At 47.2% G+C, this 22,953-nt stretch overlaps 1 protein-coding gene across 1 annotated transcript in view; it reads right to left on the bottom strand.

Moving 5' to 3' along the window:
• Positions 1 to 22,953, bottom strand: part of TSPAN5 (tetraspanin 5) — a 183,719-nt gene that overhangs the window by 10,404 nt on the left and 150,362 nt on the right. Inside the window, exon 3 of the mRNA XM_005681395.3 lies at positions 4,349 to 4,495. Within this exon, the coding sequence (XP_005681452.1) occupies positions 4,349 to 4,495 (147 nt within the window). The remainder of the gene's footprint in view (positions 1 to 4,348; positions 4,496 to 22,953) is intronic.

The following is a 22,953-nucleotide window of genomic DNA, read 5'->3' as shown; positions in this document are numbered from 1 at the left end:
TAAAAAGGTTTGTAATTATACTGGGTTATTACCCATGCCCAAAGAAGATAACCTTCAATTTCTTAAGATTCATTAATAGAGTATTACACTCCAAAAAAGAATTTCTAAAAATCATTTCATAATCATATTTTAGGGGCTCTGGTGTTCCATTTTGGTAATTAACCAACAAAGCCCATAAGCAAACATGGATAATAGGAATCTCTCATTAGACCCACATTAACGCCTAATGAGTTTCTCCTGATTAATGCACTTGTCAGACGCTTGAACAATGACCTGCCCCTACCTCTGGTAAGCTTTTGTAATGTTGAAAGATAAATTATCCCAATTTTTTTAAGACTGTCTGTCATTTGCTACTGTGGCCTTGATTCTGGATGCAATATATTCCTTTTCTGGATTCAGGACACCATTTTTTTAATTCCCCTTTGCACCTGCTACATAGGGTAAAAGAGATGTGTTCATCTTAGATGAAGAGGTCAAAGAGGAAGTTGGTGGGGAGCAGGGGGTGGGGAGGAGGTAAGCTGTGACACGAACAAAATTTCCCATCATGAAAATAAAATGAAACCACTGGCTTGAGCACTTTCTTGGGAATGCGAGCCATGCCAGCCTTCCCTTGTGAAGCACCAGGCTCGTGATATTTTAAATAACATCAACACACAGCCAGAGGAAGACTTCCGGCTGACGTAGACAATAAGAATTTAAGAAGAAGGCTGGAGACCACAGGATACACGGTCATTGCCCATAAATCTGGAGAAATTTCCCTTTCATCTAACACACCCAGAAGTGCCTCATCTTAGTCATATCTACATCCCGCTCACGCCCATGCTTCTTTCCGCCTCCTCCCACCCCCACATTCTCACCCTTTGCAAACTATTTCACTCAAACGGATTATGAGAAATGAAGCTGTAAAGGACCAGAGGGTAAACTTCTGGTGACAAGGGAAGAGAGGGTAACACTGGGGCCACCCGTTCTGCTGGGCTCCTGCCACTCACTGAGTGGCTAGGGGGAAAGGCGCGAAAGCTGCCGCTGTGTCTGCATTCATCGAGCAGACAGCAAGGCGCTCAGGAGAGGAAAACACACTGGCGAGGGGTGCAAAGAAAGTGTCGTGATTTGCTTACAAAAATTTTAAAAATGCTTTTTTTAATTTAACAAACATCTACTGAATGGCCCCCGAGAGCGCAGGCCCTGGCCTGGGTGGGCCTTGCAGAGTCAAGGGCAGGTAGGACCACAGCCCTGCCCCCAGAGAGCCCACAGTCTTCTGTGATTGGGGTCGGGGGTTGCAGAGGACCGTGGAGCCAGGTCTTTCCATGTTAGACAGTGTTTATCCAAAATGCTTGGAGGAGGGGCAAGAGGGAGGGGACGGAGGGTTTCGAAGGAAGAAAGAAGGGCCTGCCAAAGTCTAGGACCCCATGGTTTAGGCCACAGTTCTAGACCTTCTAGCTCAGCCCCTCAGGTTCCACAGAGCTCTTGGCTATCGGTCCTTGGTGAGTTCACCAGAAAAGGAATCTAAACAGCTCTTAACAGTCGTCAGTAGTACCAATAATTTCAAAGTAAGCTCTCCTTAATCTAGAAAAAAGAGAGGAAAAAAATCCTATCACTTTTTCACACAGTGCCTACCCCACCACATAAAACGACTCCCTCCCTTATCAGGGAGTACTCTACACATGTAAATATAACAGACAACACACTATAGGAATGAGAAAGACCATAGCTGGTGCACAGGTGTGTACAGGCAAACCAGAGGCCATGCAAAGGTATCAATCAGATGTCTGTCCTTGCCTCCATCATAGAGGTAAGCTCACTTTCCAGTCACTCTGGTATGGTTTCCCATAATGAATCATATTGTACATAATCAGAAATTGAGTCCAAATAAAATTCTCAAGTATTTGGCAGAAATCTGCCTCCCTCAGATGCTAATTTCCCCCATTTCCTATGGGGCAGAGACTGACGCACAGGCTTCATCTCAGGGCCTCAGTCAACCAGGAAGCTCCATTCCCAGCTCCTGGATTTCCCTCAGCAGTTCTCTTAGCCTTCTGGCATCCAACCTTTGAGGCTGTTTGGAGCTGTGTTGACATTTACTTCCTGCTTCTGTCACAGCTCCTGCTCAAAGCATATTCTAGGCCAGTTTTGATTGTACTAAGTGGAGAGAGAGGGCATTTAAAATATTCTCCAAGTCTTAAAAAAAAAAACAAAAACAAAAAACAAGAAACAGAACAATTCTCTTCATTTTCAATGTGGGACTTCGTAAATTAAGATGCTAATCTAGAGAAATGTATGTATTTCTGTCTGTTCAGTTAACTCTGGTATCTTCCACTACAAAAATCATCACATCTACTAAAGATACTACCCTTATAAACTAAACCATGTGCAAGTAAATCACATTAAAGGGGAAAAGGAGACGAACACTGATAAAACAGTGGCCAGCAGTAAGTATGATCCGAGGCCACTGAGGCTATAGAAAAGCTGAGTGAGGTGAGCTCAAACATTTAGAAATATCTCATGTCAAGAAGACTGGTGGGTTGGTAGGGACAAAGCTCTCCTGAGGACTCCAGATATCAAGACTAGGTGGGGAATAAAGTGTGAGTGTGAGTGTGAGTGTGTGTGTGTGTGTGTGTAAAACTATTTGCAACATGTGGTTGTGCTGTGATTAGTCGCTCAGTTCACGTCTGACTGTCTGTGACCCCATGGATTGTAGCCTGCCAGGTCCTTCTGTCCACAGGGATTCTCCAGGCAAGAATACTAGAGTGGGTTGCCATTTCCTTCTCCAGTGGATCTTCCCAACCCAGGGATTGAACCCAGCTCTCTCACATTGCAGGAATAGTCTTTACTTGCAACACAGACCTACATATTAAGAACAGAGAACCAAGCGCTCATTAAATTGTACACAGGACCAAGCAATCCTTGCTTTTCCCTATTAGCATGAGTTATACGAACTTTTAAGTTAAACAGCCTCCAGAACCTTGTCTGAGGCAGAGGCGCTGAAATTCAAAAAGAGTTAGCCTGGGGGCACAGATGATGAAACTGAGTCTGCTTTTCTTAGGGAAATTCAAGAAAAGATGCCAGAGGCAACGTGGTGAAAGTGCTAAGATGGGAGTCTCAGGCAGCATGGCTGTTGGGACCAGCTCCAGCTGATGCTCTTGTTTTAGGTGAGCATGTCCCTAGACGATGCTGCATCAGCAGACGGAGAGGAGGAGCCAGGGACAGCGGCTGGGACACCAGTGCGGATCTCTCCAAGTCCCACGGTCTCCCCTCAACATGGAAAGATGGGTTGTTTTTTTTTTTTTTTTAATTTAAATTCATTTTTCTGTTCTTGGAGAGGGACGTGGATGCTGTTGTGCTATGAGACAGATACCCACCAGAATGCTAAGCTCCGGATAGACAGGTACACTCCTGACCACTGACTATACCTACCAAACTGACTTCAGAGACACAGAGGGAAGCACATGCCATTTTGATCTCCTGTGGAAGAAATCTCCAAAGGAAGAGGCTTTTCCTTTTCATTCTTGACTTTTAGTACTTACCTACCCCTGAGTCAAACTCCTCCAAAAATATTCATGCTAACAGATCACACCAAATATCCTATAAGCGATCGAAAAATTATGCTGGTCACACAAAGGCGGCCTTTGCACTAGCAGAGAACACAGGAAGTGTGTGTTTACTGTTTCTCTATAGTCACCAGAACCTACTGTTTAACAGATTTAATCTGGACAGGTCACAGCCACTGTGCTTATGTCTGGCTTCTCTGAACCGACCACCTGAAAGTCAGTCAGCTTTCTACTGACTATGTGCTTAAAAGAGGGGGCAAAAATCACCCAAAAGAAGAAAACTAGATACATATACAGGCCTACTTTAGTCCTATAGCTACTTTCGGGGCTGGACTGCAAACTTGTGATATCTATGTACAAAACCTCCATGGTGGTGCTGATGTTATTAAGGAGCCACGGGTAGAGGGAGCTTCCCAGGTGGTGTTAGTGATAAAGAACCCACCCACCAATGCAAGAGACATAAGAGACATGGGTTCAACCCCTGGGTCCAGAAAATCCCCTGGAGAAGGGCATGGCAACCCACTCACAGTATTCTTGTCTGGAGAATCCCATGGACAGAGGAGCCTGGAGGCTACAGTCCACAGGGTCGCAAAGAGTCAAACACAGCTTAGTAACTTAGCACGCAGGCACACGGGTAGAGGAGGGTGGTGCTGGGCATCCAAAGTGCTCTCCTAAAAGAGAAGCATTACCCAGGCCACAGTATTCCCAGTGCCCCCGGTTGTGGCTCACTCCTGCCTCGACAGGGTGTCCTCCTGATGTGAGATGAGGGTCTGGCTCTCGGTGTGTAAGTGGAGTACGATACTTACAAACTTGAGAAGGAAAGTGTTTTCTCGCAGAGCTCCAATGCACCCAGCAAATCCCAGGATGAACATCACTCCTCCCACCACGAGGAAGAGCCAAACCGGATCAAAGCCGCCGAGGTCGGTGATGGAAGAGATGTTGGACAGAACTCCCTGTTGGACAGACACACAACAGGGCATCAGGAGGCAGGGTCAGTTTTCCAGTATGAAAAATGATTGCCGTGGTCTCTCTCTGCCCCACCCCAGGAAAACCTTCACAGGGGATCTGATCACATCACATCACGTCAAGAAACACTACAAAATAGAGAAAAGAAAAGAAAAAGAGAAGAAAAACTACTTTCTTTCCAAGGTCTAGATGGGTTCATATTTTTGATAAAACTATATAAAGCGAAGACATGATCCCAAGAAACTCACTAGACCCTATATGGAAAAGATACGGTTGTTACCTTTGCTTTCCGTATCTCCAAATACAAGTGGTCTTGAGTAAAAACCAGATGTGTAGGAAAAACACCTTTCAACACCCAAAAGGAGTCATCCTTAAAGCCCTGGGGCATGCAGATGCCAGACCAGAGCCAGCTCCAAGCCCTTGGCATTTCTCAGGAAAATAAGGGTAGAGCTGCAGTCTTAATGCTAACATGGCAGCCAGCCCCAGCCCCAAGACTCTAAAAGTTTTCCAGGGAAAAACTCACCTCAGGCCTACCCTTGAACTTTCAGGAGATCCCATCAAGCTCATATCCCCAAAGCCCACTTGAGTGATTTGTACTGATAGGCTGCCCATGTTGAGTTACTAGGGTATTTCCTTACTCCCCCTTTTTTAAGGACTGGGATTTAAATGACTTACAAATCAGAGGTTATTCCCCAGCTTGTAACCTGTTTATTCTCCTGCCAAAAGAACCCAGAGTAATTTCATGTCTCCACAAATAATACCACTTCTTTACTGAAGTCTTTTCTTCCTTAAGTGTGATATCACATCAAATACCACCCAGAATCTATGTTAGAAATTATGAGATTTTTTTTCTTTTAAATGGAAGGTATATATTTAATATTCATTCTTACAGAGGCCAGCTACTGTTATTTTGAAACTGTGGAAGTCTATGAGTCTTAAATATCCAATATCATCAATATTTTTTTCTTATTAAATTTGTTTTGAGCTCTCAAAATACCCCCAGAGTACCATGATATAGTTTTCTATAAAACCTTTAAAATTAAACAATTTGTTTTCAAAGCATTCCCAACAACATGGAAGAATAGGAAGCAATCATCTCCTTTTATACTTGAAGAAAATGGAAACAGAGAGGTCTGGTGGCTTGCTGAAGGTCTCACAGCTATTGATTTTTTAGAACCAGAACAGGATACCTACTTCAATAATCCTTGTCTACCAAATGGAAGCTATGTATTTGCTTCCCAGCACTTCTCAGTCAGCACTAATCAACACTGGAGTTTAGGGTTTTGATGTTTTAACCAATTTTAAAGTTGCAGCAATGTTGAACAAGAGAATTTGTAAGGTTTTTGTTTCTTGTGGGGGGCGGGGGTGGGCAGGGATCACCTTAAGGACAATAATAGAATGTAATAATAGTACGCATGAGGCATAAAGGACTCTTCCAATGTTCAATTAAACCTTATGAAAAAGGCCAGAGTTTAAATAAAGTCTCAAATGAAGGGCTGAGAGATTATTAAACACTTAGGAATGTAGGGTGTATTCACTAATGTCTGGGGTGACATCATACAAGGCAACCACACCCTTCATGAAACTGCATAGACCAATGGTTTGATCCAATCTTGTGTTTCTTAGAGTTCCAACTTCTGACCTGTGAGTACTCCACAGGGAAAAAGGAGAACACAGAAATACCATAACCAATTGTCCACCTACACAAACGATGCTGAGAGGGGAAAAAAACTGCTAGAGAAGTCAGACAAAATCTAAGTGACAGTAAGTGGTGAGGGTCACGCAATGGGGAGAAATCAACCTCTCCCCTCAAAATGCCTATGAACATAAGTGTTAATACTTCAGGTCCTGATGTTTCAGACCCACTCAGCCAGGAGAGGAGAGGGCTTTGGGGCTATGTGATGACATTCTTACACTTTATAAAGTCAACTTAATTATGGGAGAAGTAGATTCAATTTACCTGGCACCAAGACTAGAAGAGACAGGAAGAGATGTCAGTTCCAGCATAAAGAGACCTTTCTAATGCCAGCAGGTCTCCAGTCATGGGCTGGAGAAGGCTGCTTGAGAAACCAGGGCTTCCCTTCATGGGGGTGTTTCCCCTCATGGGGGAGTCAAAGCTGTGAACCTCCATCAGCAGGACTCCAGGAGGGATTCTCAAGTGAAGGGGAAAGAGGGACTTACTGACCTTTAGGTTCCTTCCAACTTTAAGACCGTTCTATGATTTCATCCATGTTTAATGGGCTTGTTGTTTGTGATTCACACCAGAGTCTGAGCAAAGATCAGATTGTTCCCAAACACTCTTTGGTGATCCATGGCTGTTCACAAAGAGCTCCGTGGATAACAAGGACAGTTATCTGGGGAATTCAGCAAAACAAGCAACCCAGCACACACATATACACATACACACACCTGGGCCTGAAATACCAAGACATTCCCTCCCTTAAAGGCAAAAAAAAGTGTGATCCCAACTGTCAGTGGATTCCTGGGGCATTGTCCTCTCTGGGTTTAATTTGGAATATGAGAATTTGGCTTCTCAGACAAACTCATTTCCATACTTTTAGATTCCCCAGCCTGCAGGGGCAGTTTTAATTGAGAGGCCTTCAACTGTTTCCATGGAAACAACAATCATTTGGGGCCCGAGCTGGACTGCAGATCCTACTCATTTAATCCTACACTGTGGCCAAAGACAGGGCTGGAGCCAGATACTGAGAGCGTGGAGGAAATAAAATTCTGCAAAGGACAGAAAAGACGACCAAGAACTTTATTTTTAATGAATTCCAGGTAGTCATCTGCTGGAAACTGACTCAAATCTTAAAACACAAAGTGCGGCAGTCAATGCCCAGTTTTCTTTTCCTTAGGATTAGGATGGCTTACCTGAATGGAGATAAGTAAAAAAGACTTTTTCACCTGTGCAATGCCTCCAAATAGTCACTAAAGAGCAGTCGCACGGCTTCTAACGACACAGAGCGACCGAAGGGGAGCTGATCTTAATCGTGGCCACAAAGGCCGAGGATTACAGAAATGATGGGCCGCGGACAGCTCAGCCTCCCGCTGTCTTAAAGACGGGGTCTTTCCCTGGACTTTTTGATTGTGTTAAGCTCAATTTGACAAATGAGTAAGAAGTGCTAGAACATGCCAGCTGAAGAATAATTATAATTCAAGCTTGTAGTTAACAAGCCGCCGGAAGGGAAAAAAAAAAAATCTAAGATTACAGTTAAGTCAGCCAAGGGATTTAAAATAGACATTCAGATTCGTGGTAAATCCTCAGGAATGTGCAAGCCCGCCGCCGGCAGCAGACACCTAGGCTTCGAGGAACCTCGAAGAGGGCACCGCCCTGTTCTTCTGGGAATAGGGCCTCCTTCTCCTTGTAAAGGTTCACTCTTCCCAAACCCACTCCATGAGCTACTCAAGAGTTCTCTGGGTGAGAGAAAGCCTGAAATTCCCCTTTCTCAACCCCAGGATTTAGAATAAATATCTGTCTCTAGTGGCTGAAGCTATAAAAGATTCAACTCTGGAGCCCCGTGCTGTGTGATTTTCACTTTGCAGAGACAGTCAGTCTGCAGCGAGGAACGGGTAATGAGAGTAGGCAGAGAAATCCTGCTGCTATTCGATCCTGGCCTGACCATGAGTTCTGCAAGTCACTCAGGACCCTTAGACTCCATGACTGCACAAATGGGTTCTATCTGGAGCCGATTTGTACCTGAGGAGCTCCACACAACAAAACAAAGCACTGAAAACACTGTGCCTTATCGCTGCATGTATGGCTACATACACAGACACACACACACACACACAAGCACCACCAAAACTAAGGCTCTCTGGAGCAGCATGGAAACATACACGCTAACATGCGTAAAATAGATAGCCAGTGGGAATTTGCTCTATGATACAGGGAACTCAAACTGGGGCTCTTGACAGCCTAGAGGGGCAGGATGGGGTAGGAGGTGGGAGGGAGGTTCAAGAGGAAGGGGACATAGGTATACCTATGGTTGGCTAGTTCAAGTTGATGTTTGCCAGAAACCAACACAGTATTATAATTATCCTTCAATTTTAAAAAAAAAAAAAAGGAAAAAAAAGAAATAAAATTTATCCATTTGAATTTTTATTTAAAAAAAAAAACACAAAAACTAAAGCTCCCAATTTACACTGGAAAAAAGTGTTGGGGGTGGAGCGAGAACAGGCAGGAGGTGGGATGGGAAGGTGTTAGATTTAAGGATACCTTTCCTCAGCTAGTTGATATTTCCAGTCCACACAGCAACTGAGTCAGTGTAAAGAGCCTCATTCATGTTGACTCACTATCAAGTCAGCATCATTTATGAAACAAGCAGTTATGGAAGGAACTTTTAGGTTTTGTCTATGTCACCGACAATCCAGACATGATTTCAGCTCTAGTTCTCCATATTGACTTGAGTGTTCCGTCCTTGGGTTCAAATAACAACTTTTTAAAACTCAAACTTATTGAAAAAAATAAACTGATACAAAATGTTACCTGGCCGCCCTCCTTTGCACCCCAGACTACTGCTGATGTGAGAACACCACACACAGCCTGCATGTGCACCCCACTAGGAAGTCCGCCTCTTCCTCCTGTGTGTATCCTGCAGCAAAGCCCTTGGAGTCAAAGACGTCAAGGGCACTAGATTTTGTGTGTAAGCTCAGAAAATATCCTCTGAAGTGGAATCTAATTGGCATAAGGGAAAATGGGTGAGAAGCAGAGTAGTTGTCTGCATGTAGTTGCTCCTTTAGTCATTTGTGATGGCTGATGTGAAGGTGAAAATCTGAACAGCAGCGGCAAAGACAGGAAAGGAAAGAGGCAGAATGAGAGAGAAAGCCAGAGACCAAGACTGCAGCTCACAAGAAGAATATATTCAAATACCGCAGTCTCCAGAATATAGGCGGATTCCCTATATACATATTCTTTGTTAATACACTGCATGCATGCTAAGTCACTTCAGTCATGTCAGACTCTGCAAATCTCTGTCCAAGGGATTCTCCAGGCAAGAATACTGGAGTGTGGTGCCAAGTCCTCCTCCAGGGAATCTTGCCAACCCAGGGACTGAACCCCTCTCTCTTACGCCTCCTGCATTGGTAGGTGGGTTCTATACCACCTGCACCAACTGGGAAGCCTGTTAATGTATTAAGATTATATTAAGAAAAATTAGTATAAATGAGCATTCAAAAGAATTCTTCATATCCATACTATCTACATGAAAGTGAACATCGCTCCATCGTGTCTGACTCTTTGCAACCCTGTGGACTATATAGTCCATGGGATTCTCCAGGCCAGAATACTGGAGTGGGTAGCCTTTCCCTTCTCCAGGGGATCTTCCCAACCTGGGGATCGAACAAACCCAGGTCTCTCCCATTGCAGGTGGATTCTTTACCAGCTGAGCCACAAGGGAAGCCCAAGAATACTTGAGTGGATAGCCTATCCCTTCTCCAATGGATCTTCCCAACCCAGGAATCGAACCGGGGTTTCCTGCATTGCTGGCGGATTCTTTACCAACTGAGCTATCAGGGAAGCCCATACTATCTATACCTGTATCTATATTCTTGTGACTCTCAGTCATCTCCAAGTCTACAGCTTTTGCTGCAGCAGAAGCAAAAACAAATTGACCATAACAAAGTGCTGCTATAAAGACAAAATGAACAGCAGCCAATTTAAAAAGTTGAAACAAATACTTTCAGCAAATCAGCCAGTGCACAAATTGGCTATAAGACACCTAGCTCTTGGCATATCAATCTGGAGCTTTCAAGTGATGATTCACCAGTGAAAAGAGGAGATTTCCACTATCCCCGAAGTACTAGACAGTATCTTGCAGAACGAAGCAGTGGGACCAATAGGTGTCTAAGAAATAAGATACATTAATGGAACACAGCTGAGGCAGTATCATTATAGCAGAAGTTTAGAGAGTCAACAAACAAGAAGCGTACCGAGGTGCATCTGTCACCATACAAAGTGGGAAAAAGAAAGTAAAGTCACTCAGTCGTGTCCGACTCTTTGAGACCCCGTGGCCTGCAGCCTATCAGGCTCCTCTGTCCATGGGATTTTCCAGGCAATAGTCCTGGAGTGGATTGACATTCCCTTCTCCAGGGGATCTTCCCAACCCAGGGCTCGAACCCAGGTCTCCCACATTGTAGACAGACGCTTTACCGTCTGAGCCACCAGGGAAGTCCTACAAGGGAGACTGAAATTCCAGCCACTCAGACAAGCCTGCTCTAGGGTGTGCTAGAGAGCATTCCAGTCTCCTTCTGCACAAACCACCCTGTACTCAAGCTCCCTGGCTCACCTGCAATCTCCCCTGGAATCCAGAAAAAGGGGTGGTCTATAGACAAGAGCTGGGTTTGATCCCTGGGTTGGGAAGATCCCCTGGAGAAGGAAATGGCAACCCACTCCAGTATTCTGGCCTGGAAAATTCCATGGACTGTATAATCCATGGGATCACAGAGTCAGACACGACTGAGCTACTTTCACTTCAGACAAGAGCTATGACAGACCTAGACAGTGTGTTAAAAAGCAAAGACATCACTTTGCCAACAAAGGTCTGTAAAGTCAAGGCTATGTTCTTTCCAGTAGTCATGTATGGATGTGAGAGTTGGACCATAAAGAAGGCTGAGCACCATAGAATTGATGCTTTCGAACTGTGCTGCTGGAGAATACTCCTCAGAGTCCCTTGGACAACAAGAAGCTCAAACCAGTCAATCCTAAAGGAAATCAGTCCCGCATGTTCATTGGAAGGAATGATGCTGAAGCTAAAGCTCTAACACTTTGGCCACCTGATGTGAAGAACTGACTCCTTGGAAAAGATCCTGATGCTGGGAAAGATAGAAGAAGGAGGAGAGGGCCTCAGAGGATGAGATGGCTGGATGGCATCACTGATGCAATGGACATGAACTTGAGCAAACTCCAGGAGACAGTGAGGGACAGGGAATCCTGACGTGCTGCAGCCCATGGGGTCACAAATAGTTGGACACGACTTGGCAACTGAACAACAGACAAGGGTTAAATGTAGGACAGACAGAGAGGATGACTACGTAGAAGATTACGTTGTCTTGAATTTCAGTTACACTACTTACTACCTGAGTGATCTTGGTTCAGGTACCAAACCTGCCTAAACCTCAATTTCCACACCTGTGAAATGGTACCCTACATCATAAGGTTACTATGAGGATGTAGAAAATAATCCAAGTAAATTCAAATATTAGGCTACGTCTTTGGCAAATAAGAATTCAATCACAGTTGATCAGCATCATCATTTCATCACTACTAAACTGGACCAAGAGGATGACAGCGGATGCTACAGAACAGAGTCCCTGGCTCACGGCCTGTCAGGAACCGGGACCACACAGCAAGAAGCAAGCGAGCAAAGCCTCCTCGTGCCACTCCGCCATCACTGTGCTACCGCCTGAACCACACCATCCCCCGGCCCCAGCCCATCCCATGGGAAAACTGTCTTCCATGAAACCGGTCCCTGGTGCCCAAAATGTCGGGGACCGCTGCTATTGAAGCATGCTGGAGGGGCCTCTAACCAACAGCTTTGGAGAGAAATCTATTTCGCTCTGGCACTTGGCCTGCCTGACCCACTTCCAAGAAAGCCATGCCCACGTAGGATGATGTCTTAAGGAGGTGGGAGGAACTGACCTGCCAGTCAACCTTCTTTCTCGAGAAATGGGAAGTCACCTGAAAGGCACTCAGAGTAAAGGCAGAAGGGGAGAGAGAGGTCAGGAGTAAGCAGAAGCCACGAGGGGGTGGGAGCCAAGAGTACAAAGAAGCGGTGAAGCAGAGGAGCGAGCAGAGAGAAGCAGCTGGGTGCAGGTCAGCCGCCACGCGGCCGAGATTACACACCTCAACCAGGCCAGGGCACCGCTGCTGCTTAGAAACCCGGCCAGGCACCCTGGGCACCAGAGAGTCACGGCTCCCGGGTGACTTTTGTTCCTAAACCACGTCCCATTCCCTGTGAGGACTCATCCGTCAGGGGTCTGATCGGCCTGGTATGTCTCAGTGTGCTTGCGCTCAGTCACTGCAGCTGTGTCCGACTCTGCGACACCATGGACTGTAGCCCATCAGGCTCCTCTGTCCAGGGTTTCTCCAGGCAAGAACACTGGAGTGGGTTGCCGTGTCCTCCTCCAAGGGAACTTCCCTACCCCAGGATTGAACTCCTCTCTCTTACATCTCCTGCCTTGGCAGGTGGGTTCTTTACCACTAGCACCACCTGAGAAGACCCTGGTATGTCTCAGTCAGGATGTGAAAAACCAGCCCATCTTCCCTCCAACTTCCATCTCCTCAGCACCTCATGCATTCAATAATCTCTGGAATTTAAGTCATTTCTTTCCAGGGTTCTGCAATCAAGGACTATGTTCTGAGTGTTACTGTTTCTTCCAGTAAGAGGTTTCTACACATGTGCAGATATGAACATGCAAGCAAAGCTCCAGGAGGGTTTCAAACCCATAAACCTCAGGAGTATCTGTGGTTTTCCCCAGCAGCACAGAGCAGCCTGTGTGTGCCACCTGGCAAGCTTCACTTTCTTTTCTCTCAACTCACACAGCAAAAAAAAAAAAAGCAAAAATAGCATCAATAAGCCCCTAAGTCTGGGACTCTTCTGCTTTGGCATATACGAGCACATTCCTTCCAGCGGCTGGATGAGAAACAGAGAGACAAACCTATGGAATGTGCAGGCACAGCCAGGCCAGATAGGCCCCTCTGAAATTTATGATCCTGCGTCCCGCCTTGCCCACCCTCTCTACACTTCACTGGGTGAAACAGGCACCAGTTTTCCTAGAGTAAGAGAGGGAGCAGCATTTCCCTACTTGAGAAAGAATGCCAAGACAGGACAGTTTCAAGAAAATGAGCCACTTGGAGGGGGTGGTCCTGGAAAGCTGGTGACGATGACCACAGGAAGTCCAAGCTGGGCCACAGGGCCACCTGCCCCCAACAAGTCATCAGAGATCCTCTACAGATGTTAAGGACAAAGTTGCTCTGCACACCCCAGAACCCCCGTCTGTCTAAGCAACTGCTGCAGAATCCAAGGAGAGGATGCAGAGAGACAGGAGCTTGCTGGGACCTGAGCAGTTCAGGGAGATGAAAGGGTGCAGGGCAGCGTAACTCACAGCCTGGCAAAGAGACATGAGGTTAAAGGAAGACCAGACGCTTTCAAGACATGTGGTTTCCCGTATTTTTCTTGTCAGAAAAGGTCATGGTGAGATTCAAGTAATCCTTTCTTAAAGATAAAAAATGGCCATGACCTGCTTTTGTGGTGAGAAAGAAGAAGAGAGAGAGAGTCATGTCTCAGGGCTCCAGAAAATCCTGCAACCGAGCCTCCGATGGGGAGGTCAGCCATGTGGTGCCCTCGCTGGTACTGTGCTCAGGCCAGGAAACCACCACCGCCACCTGGGCGGAGCAACTGCCTCTTCGAACAAGGAAACACAGCCACCTGCAAAAGTGTCATTTTTCAAAAACCCAGCATGCTCCGAGCCACTCTCCAGGTATTTCATGTCCACGTGCAGAAGATAAGAAACATATCCAGAATATTCCTAAGTAAAAAGTTTAAACTGAAATATGTAATAAAGGCTCTGATCACAGTGTCCCTACAACTAAAGCAAAAAACAAAACAAAACAAAAACAAAAACAAAACAAACCCCAAACAACAAACGAAAGTCTAATGTAGTGGTAGGTGATCACTGTATCCTAGAGCTTCAGAGATGCACAACTCATTCAGTTCCTGAGCAAACAGTTTCCTGAGAATCACCTGAGAGGTGCCAGGTACTTGTGCAAGTCATGGATATTCAGAGTGAACGTATGGGGACACCCTCAGGAGCTAGTCTAGAGGGGGGACAGGTTAGTAGGAGGGTTCTGGGCAGAGGTATTAGTGTGTGTTACGTGAGTGTACACAGGAGGGGCAGGAGGTCATGTCAGCAAGGGCAGAGACAAAGTGGCAGGACCTGGCCCACCACGGGGTGTACGTGTGACTGTCACAAGTGGTGAGAGGAGACAGAGGCTGGTGGAGCATGGCTGGGTTTGACTCTGAAGGCCTTCTGAGCAGAGGAGGGTCACATGTGAATTCAGAAAGCTCACTCCTTGGGCAGCAGGTAGAGGCTGAGGAAGCTGCTGGGAGGTCCTGTGGGGATGCTGAACTGTGGGATGAAAGCCATGTAAGGGCTACACGACTGAGCGCTGACTCTGCCAGGCTCAGAGCTACCTGGATAATTTCCCCCTCACAGTTAACCTTCTAGGTACGACTATTTTCCCTGGCAGGACACAGACCCAGAGATGGAGTAACTTGCCAGGTGACCCAGGCGAGAAAGTGGCAGAGCAGGGGTTTGAGCCCAGAGCAGTGTTCCAACCACGATGCTCTACTGTCTAAAGAGAAAAAGCAGCAGTGGGCAAGACTGTTCTTGTTTCCAACGTAACATCATATGTGCGTGCACGCGTGCTAAGTCCTTCAGTCGCGTCCAAGTCCTTGCAACACTATGGACTGTAGCCCATCAGGCTCCTCTGTCCATGGGTTCTCCAAGCATGAATACTGGAGTGGGCTGCCAGGCCCTTCTCCAGGGGCTCTTCCTGACCGGGGATCAGACTCGTCTCTCATGTCTCCTGCACTGACAGGCAGGTTCTTCACCACTAGCGCCACCTGGGAACGTACACCTGTCTCCAAAATGTTAAGAAAAATGTGATAGTCTTATCTCACACTTTACCGGTCACGATCTGAAAACCCAAGTGAATAGGAGATGACCTCCTACTGTGTGTGCACACACAGACACACACACCATGAAGCGAAGAACTTCCTTCTTTGGCACACCTCAGTGAAAGCAAGGGGATGAGGGGCTGGGTTATGGAATGAGATTTCTCTGGAGAAAGCAACTGCTGTGTTGTGTGACTCCACTTCCTAGATAAGGGAGCAGATTTCTTTTCATCCAAAACCTAGTAAGGAAGTTTCAAGAGGATCCCTGAGGAAGCTCGGAGACACAGGGTCTAGGCAGGGGTACTGGGTGGCCACCTAGAACAGGGATGCCCACCCAGCGAAGGGGAACTGCAAGGCAGCGGGACTCTTGGGGAAACTTCAAAAGGGCCAAGGCACCATCCCCTTTACCACCTGCCAGGCTCAGAGAGCAAAGCTGCACCCACGTTTCTGCCCTGGCAGGAAGTGGGAGAGAAACCTCTGGGGGATCGGGGAGGGGGGACAGGAGGAAACAGGGGGCAAAGGCCTCACCCCTTCCTCTCTCCAGGGGCCCAAGGTTGACTGTGCCAGGCAAGGCAAACATTTTAAAGTAAAGTGAGGCTAGGGTTTCAATTTTTATCCAGCCCTGTCTAATAACTGGGCTTCCCTGGTGGCTCACATGGTAAAGAATCCGCCTACAGTGCAGGAGACCCGGGTTCAATCCCTGGGTTGGGAAGATTCCCTGGAGAAGGAAATGGCAACCCACTCCAGTATTCTTGTCTGGAGAATTCCATGGACAGAGGGGGACACCAGTCCATGGGGTTGCAAAGAGTCAGACATGATTGACTAGTATTTTTATTTCTAATAACTGGGTCTGGACTGGTGCCTAAAATGAGAATGTGTGTGTGCTAAGTCGCTTCAGTTATGTGCAACTCTGTGCGACTCTATGGACTGTAGTCACCAGGCTCCTTTGTCCATGGGATTTCTCCAGGCAAGAATATTGGAGTGGGATGTCATTTCTTCCCCCAGGGCACCTTCCTGACCTGGGGTAGGACTGTGGTATCTGAGGGTGGACAACAAAGACACTCAATTTTTGATCCACCTGAATTTTCATTCCTGATAAATTTCTCTGCAAAAAAGTTTACAGGGACATACAAAAAGAGAAAAATTAAGGGTTTTTCCCCTAACGTATTTCATGCCTCTGCTAAGCATACTGGTTACAGCACCTCAGAGCACAGGCTGACTTTCCAGGTACTCAACAAAAGCTGGTCAGTTTGCAGATTTTCAACGGCAACAGAGAACCTGTGGGGATCACATGCACAATTGAGAACGAGATGCAAACGTACATTTCAGTCCATGAAATGAAGCCGTCAAAAGTATTCTCGGCATCTCAGAAATGTCTCCTTCAAGTACTTTCTCAGGGGAGGCAAGCATTTTTCTCTTTAAGTTGCCTGGGTAACCGCTTCCACCTACCACTTCCCTCTGGCTACCTTGACCACCACCATTATGAATTGCTTGAATCACTGAATCTCCTCGTCTAACTTTTCCTTCCTGGGAAAATTGGGAAAGTTCTTCCAAGTTGAGCCTTCTGTACAATCGTGACAGGCAGCAACCGGTGGGTTCTGAAGTGAGACTGGCATTACAGATAGTGGTCAGGGGGAAGGCCTCCAGGAAAAAGACTCACCCTTGTCTCCAGGACAGCCTGGGAGAAAGCTGATAAAGACTAGAGAGCTCCTCTCATGGCCAGTCCACCTGCCAGGGTCAGCCCTGTGCCCCAGCAGTGACAGACGAGGCAGGGGACTCAGGAAGGAGACCCCATGGGGTCTGCAACAATGTACACAGCTCTCCCAGACATTCTCATTCACGTGGCCATGAGCACCCGGCATCCAAGATGCAGGAGGCACCCAGCCAGGCCTGGGCGCAACGGGCTGAAGAAGACAGGCTCCTGTCCTCAAGGAGCTTCCAGGTCAGACAAGCCAGGCCAGGTTCCCCCTCCACCCAGAAGGCTGGTGCTGTGTGAGAGGTGGCAGGAGGCGCAGGAGGAGCCAAAAGCTCACACTGAGGACCAGGGAAACCCACTTTTCCCACTTGGAAAAGCCGTGTCTCCCCCTTGCGCTCAACAGTGTTGGGGGCAGCAGCCCTACTTACGACTGTTAGCGATCTATCACCCAGCCTCTTGCCCCTACCTAAGAATTAAGTCAAAAGCATTACCATGGGAATTCCCTGGCCGCCCAGTGGTTAGGACTCCTCGCTCCCATTGCCGAGGGCCCAGGGTTCAATCTGGATGGGGGAACTCAAATTGCATAAAATCCCGCACAAAGCAGGGAAAAGGTATAAACATTGGGCAAAACGGAAAAGGGAAGATATCCCCAATTCTTCTGAAGTCAAGACAATCATACACAGATTACCACTTACATGCTAGAAATAATTTTTTTTCCTCTGGATGTTAGAAATCTGCTGTTTCTAACACTGAATGAACCCCTACCATATCAGATACCAGAAACCACATATCACTTTACTTCCTTTTAGGCTGTACGAACTGATAATATGCTTACTAGGGTCTGAATGATAGAGCCAGGGCGGAAAAGAATGCTTTCATCTTCCCTTTGCGCATTCATTCTCCCACGAGCAGGCTTCTTGAATGTCTATTACGTGTCAGCTAACGTTCTAAGCACTAGAGTGTAGTAGTAAACAGAAGTCCCTGTTTAGGGGGAAAAAAAAACCGTGTGAGTGGTAAGTCCTTTTACAACACAGAGTAGGGGAAAAGCACATGGAAGTGGGGAAAGGGGCTGGGACTAGCGTGAGAGTGGCTGCTTCAAATAGGCCAGGGAGGCCCACAGACGAAGGTGGCCCTGCAGCAGAGACCAGGAAGCAGAGGCAAGCAGCTGTGTGGACCTCTGGCGAAGAGCGCACCTCGCAGGGGATGAGTGGCACGAAGGCCCCGGGGTGGCGGGTCCATCCGAGATGGTGGAGGAACACGGGCGGGAGCGCCCCAGGGGAGGGAGCGCAGCATGGGAAAGGAGGACCCAGAAATAACACAGTACTGTACTCAGCTTTGAGTGAGACAGTAAATGCGCTGGGGGGCTTGAAGTAGAGACGCGACAGGATTCTGCCTTATGCTTGAAAGAATCACTCTGGAGAACTCCCTGGCAGTTCAGTCGTTAGAAGTCCATGCTTTCACTGCTGGGGGCCTGGGTTCAAACCCTGGTCAAGGAACTAAGATCTCATAAGCTGTGAGTGCGGCCAAAAACAGAGAAAGTAATCATAAAAATAAAAAATGAATAAAAGAATCACTTTGGCTGCTGTTTGGAGACGGCCAGGGCTGGGAGTGGAGGCACAGAGCAGAGGCTGGGGAACAACAGAGGCGTCTGTACTAACAGAGGCAAAAGGCGGCAGCTTAGACTAGTGTGTAGAAGTGGAGGTGGTTGGAAGAAATCATATTCTCAGTGCAGTTTCAAAACAGAGCTGACAGTGTTTGCTGACAGACTGGATGCGGTATGAGAAGAAAAGACAAGGGTGTCAAGAACACCCAGGCAAGTGAAGAGGACCAAGCCACCATCTCCTGCAACTGGGAAGAGAAGGTGTGAGGGGAGAAATCAGGAGTATTTCTCTGGGCTATAAAGCTTCAGAAGCCTGGCGGGCCTTTCAGCAGAGATGCTGGGCATGAGATTGGGGTTCAGAAGAGGTCAGGACCACAGATGTAAATTTGAAGTCATCAGTGATTATTTAGAGAAGGAAATGGCAACCCACTCCAGTACTCTTGCCTGGAGAATCCCATGGAGGGAGGAGCCTGGTAGGCTACAGTCCATGGGGTCGCAAAGAGTAGGACACGACTGAGTGACTTCACACCAGTGATTAATGATGCTTGAGGCCTTGAGCCTGAACGAGAACTCCCAGAGCGTGAGTGAAGAGAAACAAGGGGTTTCTCCAAAATTCAGAAGTTCAAGAGGAAGCTGGACTTTACAAACAAGTATGAGAAGGCACTGCTAATGAGGTATGAAACCCAAGAATGTGATGGATCTTGGAAGCCAAGTAGCAAAGTGTTCCTGGAAGAGAAGAATGATTAAACATGCCTCAGTCCTCACTTGACTGATAAAGGTTTCTGGGTACCTGGGCAAGAAAATGATGTTCAATGAGAAAGTGCCAGCCAGGTTCATATGAGTCCTAGGCTAGTTATTCAGAGAAAAGAGAAGAAGCAGAAAGACAGTCTGATACAATGACAAGTAGATGGATTAGAGACTCCTTGACTAATGACACCCAAGGGCACACACAAGTCAATGATGTCAACCCCAAAGGAAATTTCCAGTGACATGTCACTGGGTTCTGTCCTCAGCCTGCTCAATATGTCACTGCCTTCTATCAGTGATAACTATACTTGACTGCAATCAGAATAATACAGGAAGCTTGTAAAACAGAGCCTCCTGGTGTCCACACCCAGACCTACTGAATCCGAATTTGCCAGGTAGCACTGGAGCAAGGAGTTAAAGGAAGGTCTGAGTTAAAAGGAGGTCTTGAGCGAGGATATTGATGAAAACCAAGCTGAGCGGAGTGGGGAATGTGCTGGTTGATGGAGCACAGAGCTTCCAGCTCCAGAGCAATCTCTGCAGGTAGACAGACAGGTAGAACAGACCTGGGGCAATCTGGACTCTTGAATCTGCCTCTGAAAATCAGCCAGATGTGAGATGGAGGGAGGAAACCCAGCGGACCTGGACCAACCTGAGACCACTCAGTGATACACTGTGTGACCTCAAGTGGTACTGAGCGCAGACAGGAGAGGGGGGACGTGATCCGGCCATACACTCTACGGCCCCTAAAACATCCTCTCCCTGGAGAAGAGGACCCATAGGGAGGTCAGAGGAGCGAGATCAAGATGGCAGAGGGATCCCCCACCTCCACCAGAGCCTGGAAACTCACAAGGAAACACACCAAGGACTAAATACAGAGAAGGGCTTACAATGGGACCCAATGGGGCAGACCTACATTCCATGAATGAAAACCAGTAGGACATGATTCTGATTTGGCAGGAGGAAGGTCTTTCTAACAGTAAGAGGAACCCAGAGAAAAGTGGTGAGTGCTTTGCCCCAGGAACTGTTCAACTTCTATACACTCCAAATCAGCATGAATGGCAATGTATTACTTTATTTATAGATCCGCTGGAGGAGGAAATGGCAACTCACTCCAGTATTCTTGCCTGGAGAATCCCATGGACAGAGGAGCCTAGCAGGCGTCAGTCCGTGGGGTCGCAAGCATCAGACATGACTGAAGTGCAGTTTATGTATATCAGCACGCCCGTCCTCGAACAAACTAGCACTCATAGTTCATGTATATATGCACGCCCATCCTAGAACATGCACCCCCTGAAGAATTACATGCCCAGAATCAAGCACAAGCCATGCCCCATGCTGTGCGCTCAAGAATGTTCTTTGAATGGATGAGGTGATTTCTGCCGGACGCTGCCAAGCTTGTTGTGGAGGTAACTCATGCCATGTGACTGTTAACATTCCTTCTAAAATCGCAGATCCTATGATTTCTGAAAAACTGCACATAAACCAGTTTCCCCTGGAGACACATACATCTTTTGCATCTTGATGGTGATCTGGAAGCTAGATTAAATGTATTATTTAATTATTAAGTCTAATATTCAACTGTAATATTAGTCCTAAATCTCAGGCTGGTATTTTTAATGATTTTTGCCTCCAATGTTTCTGTGCTCCACATAAAAATGTGCAAAACCCCATCTATTAAAGAAATCTGATCCTTCCAGCCGTGACCCAGTTTGGGGATTTACCCTCTGGGCTTCTTTTCAAGTAAATGTCACCACATCTCCGTTGGGGGGATTTACTGATTCACAGGCTGGTGTGAGCCGCCCTGCAGGTGCACGCGGCCGTCACCCTTGGCTGGCTGCGGTTCACCTCAGAACATCATCCCAGCAGTGGCCTGGTCTAGGTTAGAACTTATCCCCAAGGGCTTCAGCGGAGCAGCCTCTGCAGCTACCAAGTCAATCAATGAACATCAAACCCTCCTTAAGAGACCCCAGAACAAAGCCGATTCTCAGTCCACAGATCAGAGCCTGGAATGCTCCTAAAATCTGAGGCAGCTCCCAAAGCCCCCATTCTGTGCTGGTGCCCATGTAGAAGTGGACACACTCCACCAGGGCATCCAAGGAAGGGAACCATGTCCCAGAAAGCATGTACCTTACACCAGGCTCAGTGTGGGGAGCCACCCTACTTCATCCTCACAGCAACCCTACAAGCTGACACGAGTGTCCTTTGGATAAACCAGGGAAGGGTACCCAGAGATGCTAAACCACTTGCCCAAAGTCACGCTGACAGCAAAGGAAGGAGTCAGTATTGAACTCTGGTCTTTCAGCCCAGAGCTGTGCTTTTTTTTTTTTTTCTTTTCCCTCATGGCAACCAGAGTGATCTTAAAACAAAAGCCAGATTAGGACACTCCCTTAATGCCCGGGCCTCTGCAGGGCCCTGCCCCTCCTGGGTCTGCCTGCCTCTCTGGCCACCTGCCTTATATCTAGCTCTCCCTTCCTACTGGCATTCTTCCTGTTCCTCGGAATCGCTATGTGCCTGACTTGGGGCCGCTGGACTTGCTACTCCCCCAGTGCTCTGCAGACCCCTCTTTACTTCATCCAGGTCTCTGCTCCAGTGCCCTCTTGTCAGGGAGGCCATTCCCAAGTGCTCTATCTAAAAGAGATCCCTTTCGGGGTTTCCTTGGTGGCTCAGTGGTAAAGAATCCACCTGCCAAAACAAGAGAAACAGGTTTGATCCCTGGTCCAGGAAGATTCCACATGCAACTAAATCCATGCCCCACAACTACTGAGCCTGCACTCTAAAGCCCAGGCGCCTTAACTACGAAGCCCACAAGCTGCAACTTCTGCAGCCCATGCGCCCTAGAGCCTGTGCTCCACCAGAGAGGCCACGGCACTGCAATTGCAGAGTGGCCTCCACTCACCACAACTAGAGAAAAGCCCGCACAGCGACAAAGACCTAACACAGCCAAAAATAAATTAATAAAAAGTAAGGGAGACCTCTTCCCCACCACTCTAAGCAGCCCTTACTCTATACCTTGCGTTTCTCAGCACTCATCCACACCTGCACATGTGTTCCTGGCTAGCTAACTGCTGGTGCCCCCACTAAAAACAAGCCCCATGGGACAGGGACTCAGCAGCATTTGCTGCAGCATCCTCACCCCCAGACTCAGGGCCCAAACACACGGCCAGTGTGCACCATACTGAGCTGTCACACGTCCTGTACCCTCCGCTACCTCCGCGTAGTCCCAGCTCCCAGAGTCCTGCTACACAGTAGCTGGGCAACCCCGGCCAGGTAACTCCAGCTCTGCAGAGAAGCCTTCCCTTTGCTGATACCAGCCCTGAAAACGGAGGGAACTGTTATTTCATCCCTCCCTAGAGACCACATCATCCCCTTGCTCTGATATTTGTATGATACTGTCGGTTTTAGAATTTTGTGATTTTATCAAAGAAGAGACATCAGGGCGACTGATGAGACAAAAGGATAATTATATTTCACAAAGAGAAAAACCTTCAAAACAACATATTGTCTGCTTATTGCTAGAACAGACAATTAGTTCATATAATGCCTTCTCGCACCTTTTCAGAGCAGACAGAAATAGACTGATTAAAGGAGAGTTATACAAAGCTATAAGATCTGGCCCTGAACCAAACAGAGGGCTTCTAAAAGCGGAATTTCTGAGATTCCACCAGTACAAACCTTCAGGCTTATAAAGGGATCAGCACAGAAACTGATCATAATCCACAAGAAGGT

Source organism: Capra hircus, chromosome 6 (genome assembly GCF_001704415.2).
Source record: "Capra hircus breed San Clemente chromosome 6, ASM170441v1, whole genome shotgun sequence".
Taxonomy (NCBI): Eukaryota; Metazoa; Chordata; class Mammalia; order Artiodactyla; family Bovidae; genus Capra; species Capra hircus.
Note: the sequence above shows the minus strand (reverse complement) of the source record. Positions and strands in the feature narration are given on the sequence as shown.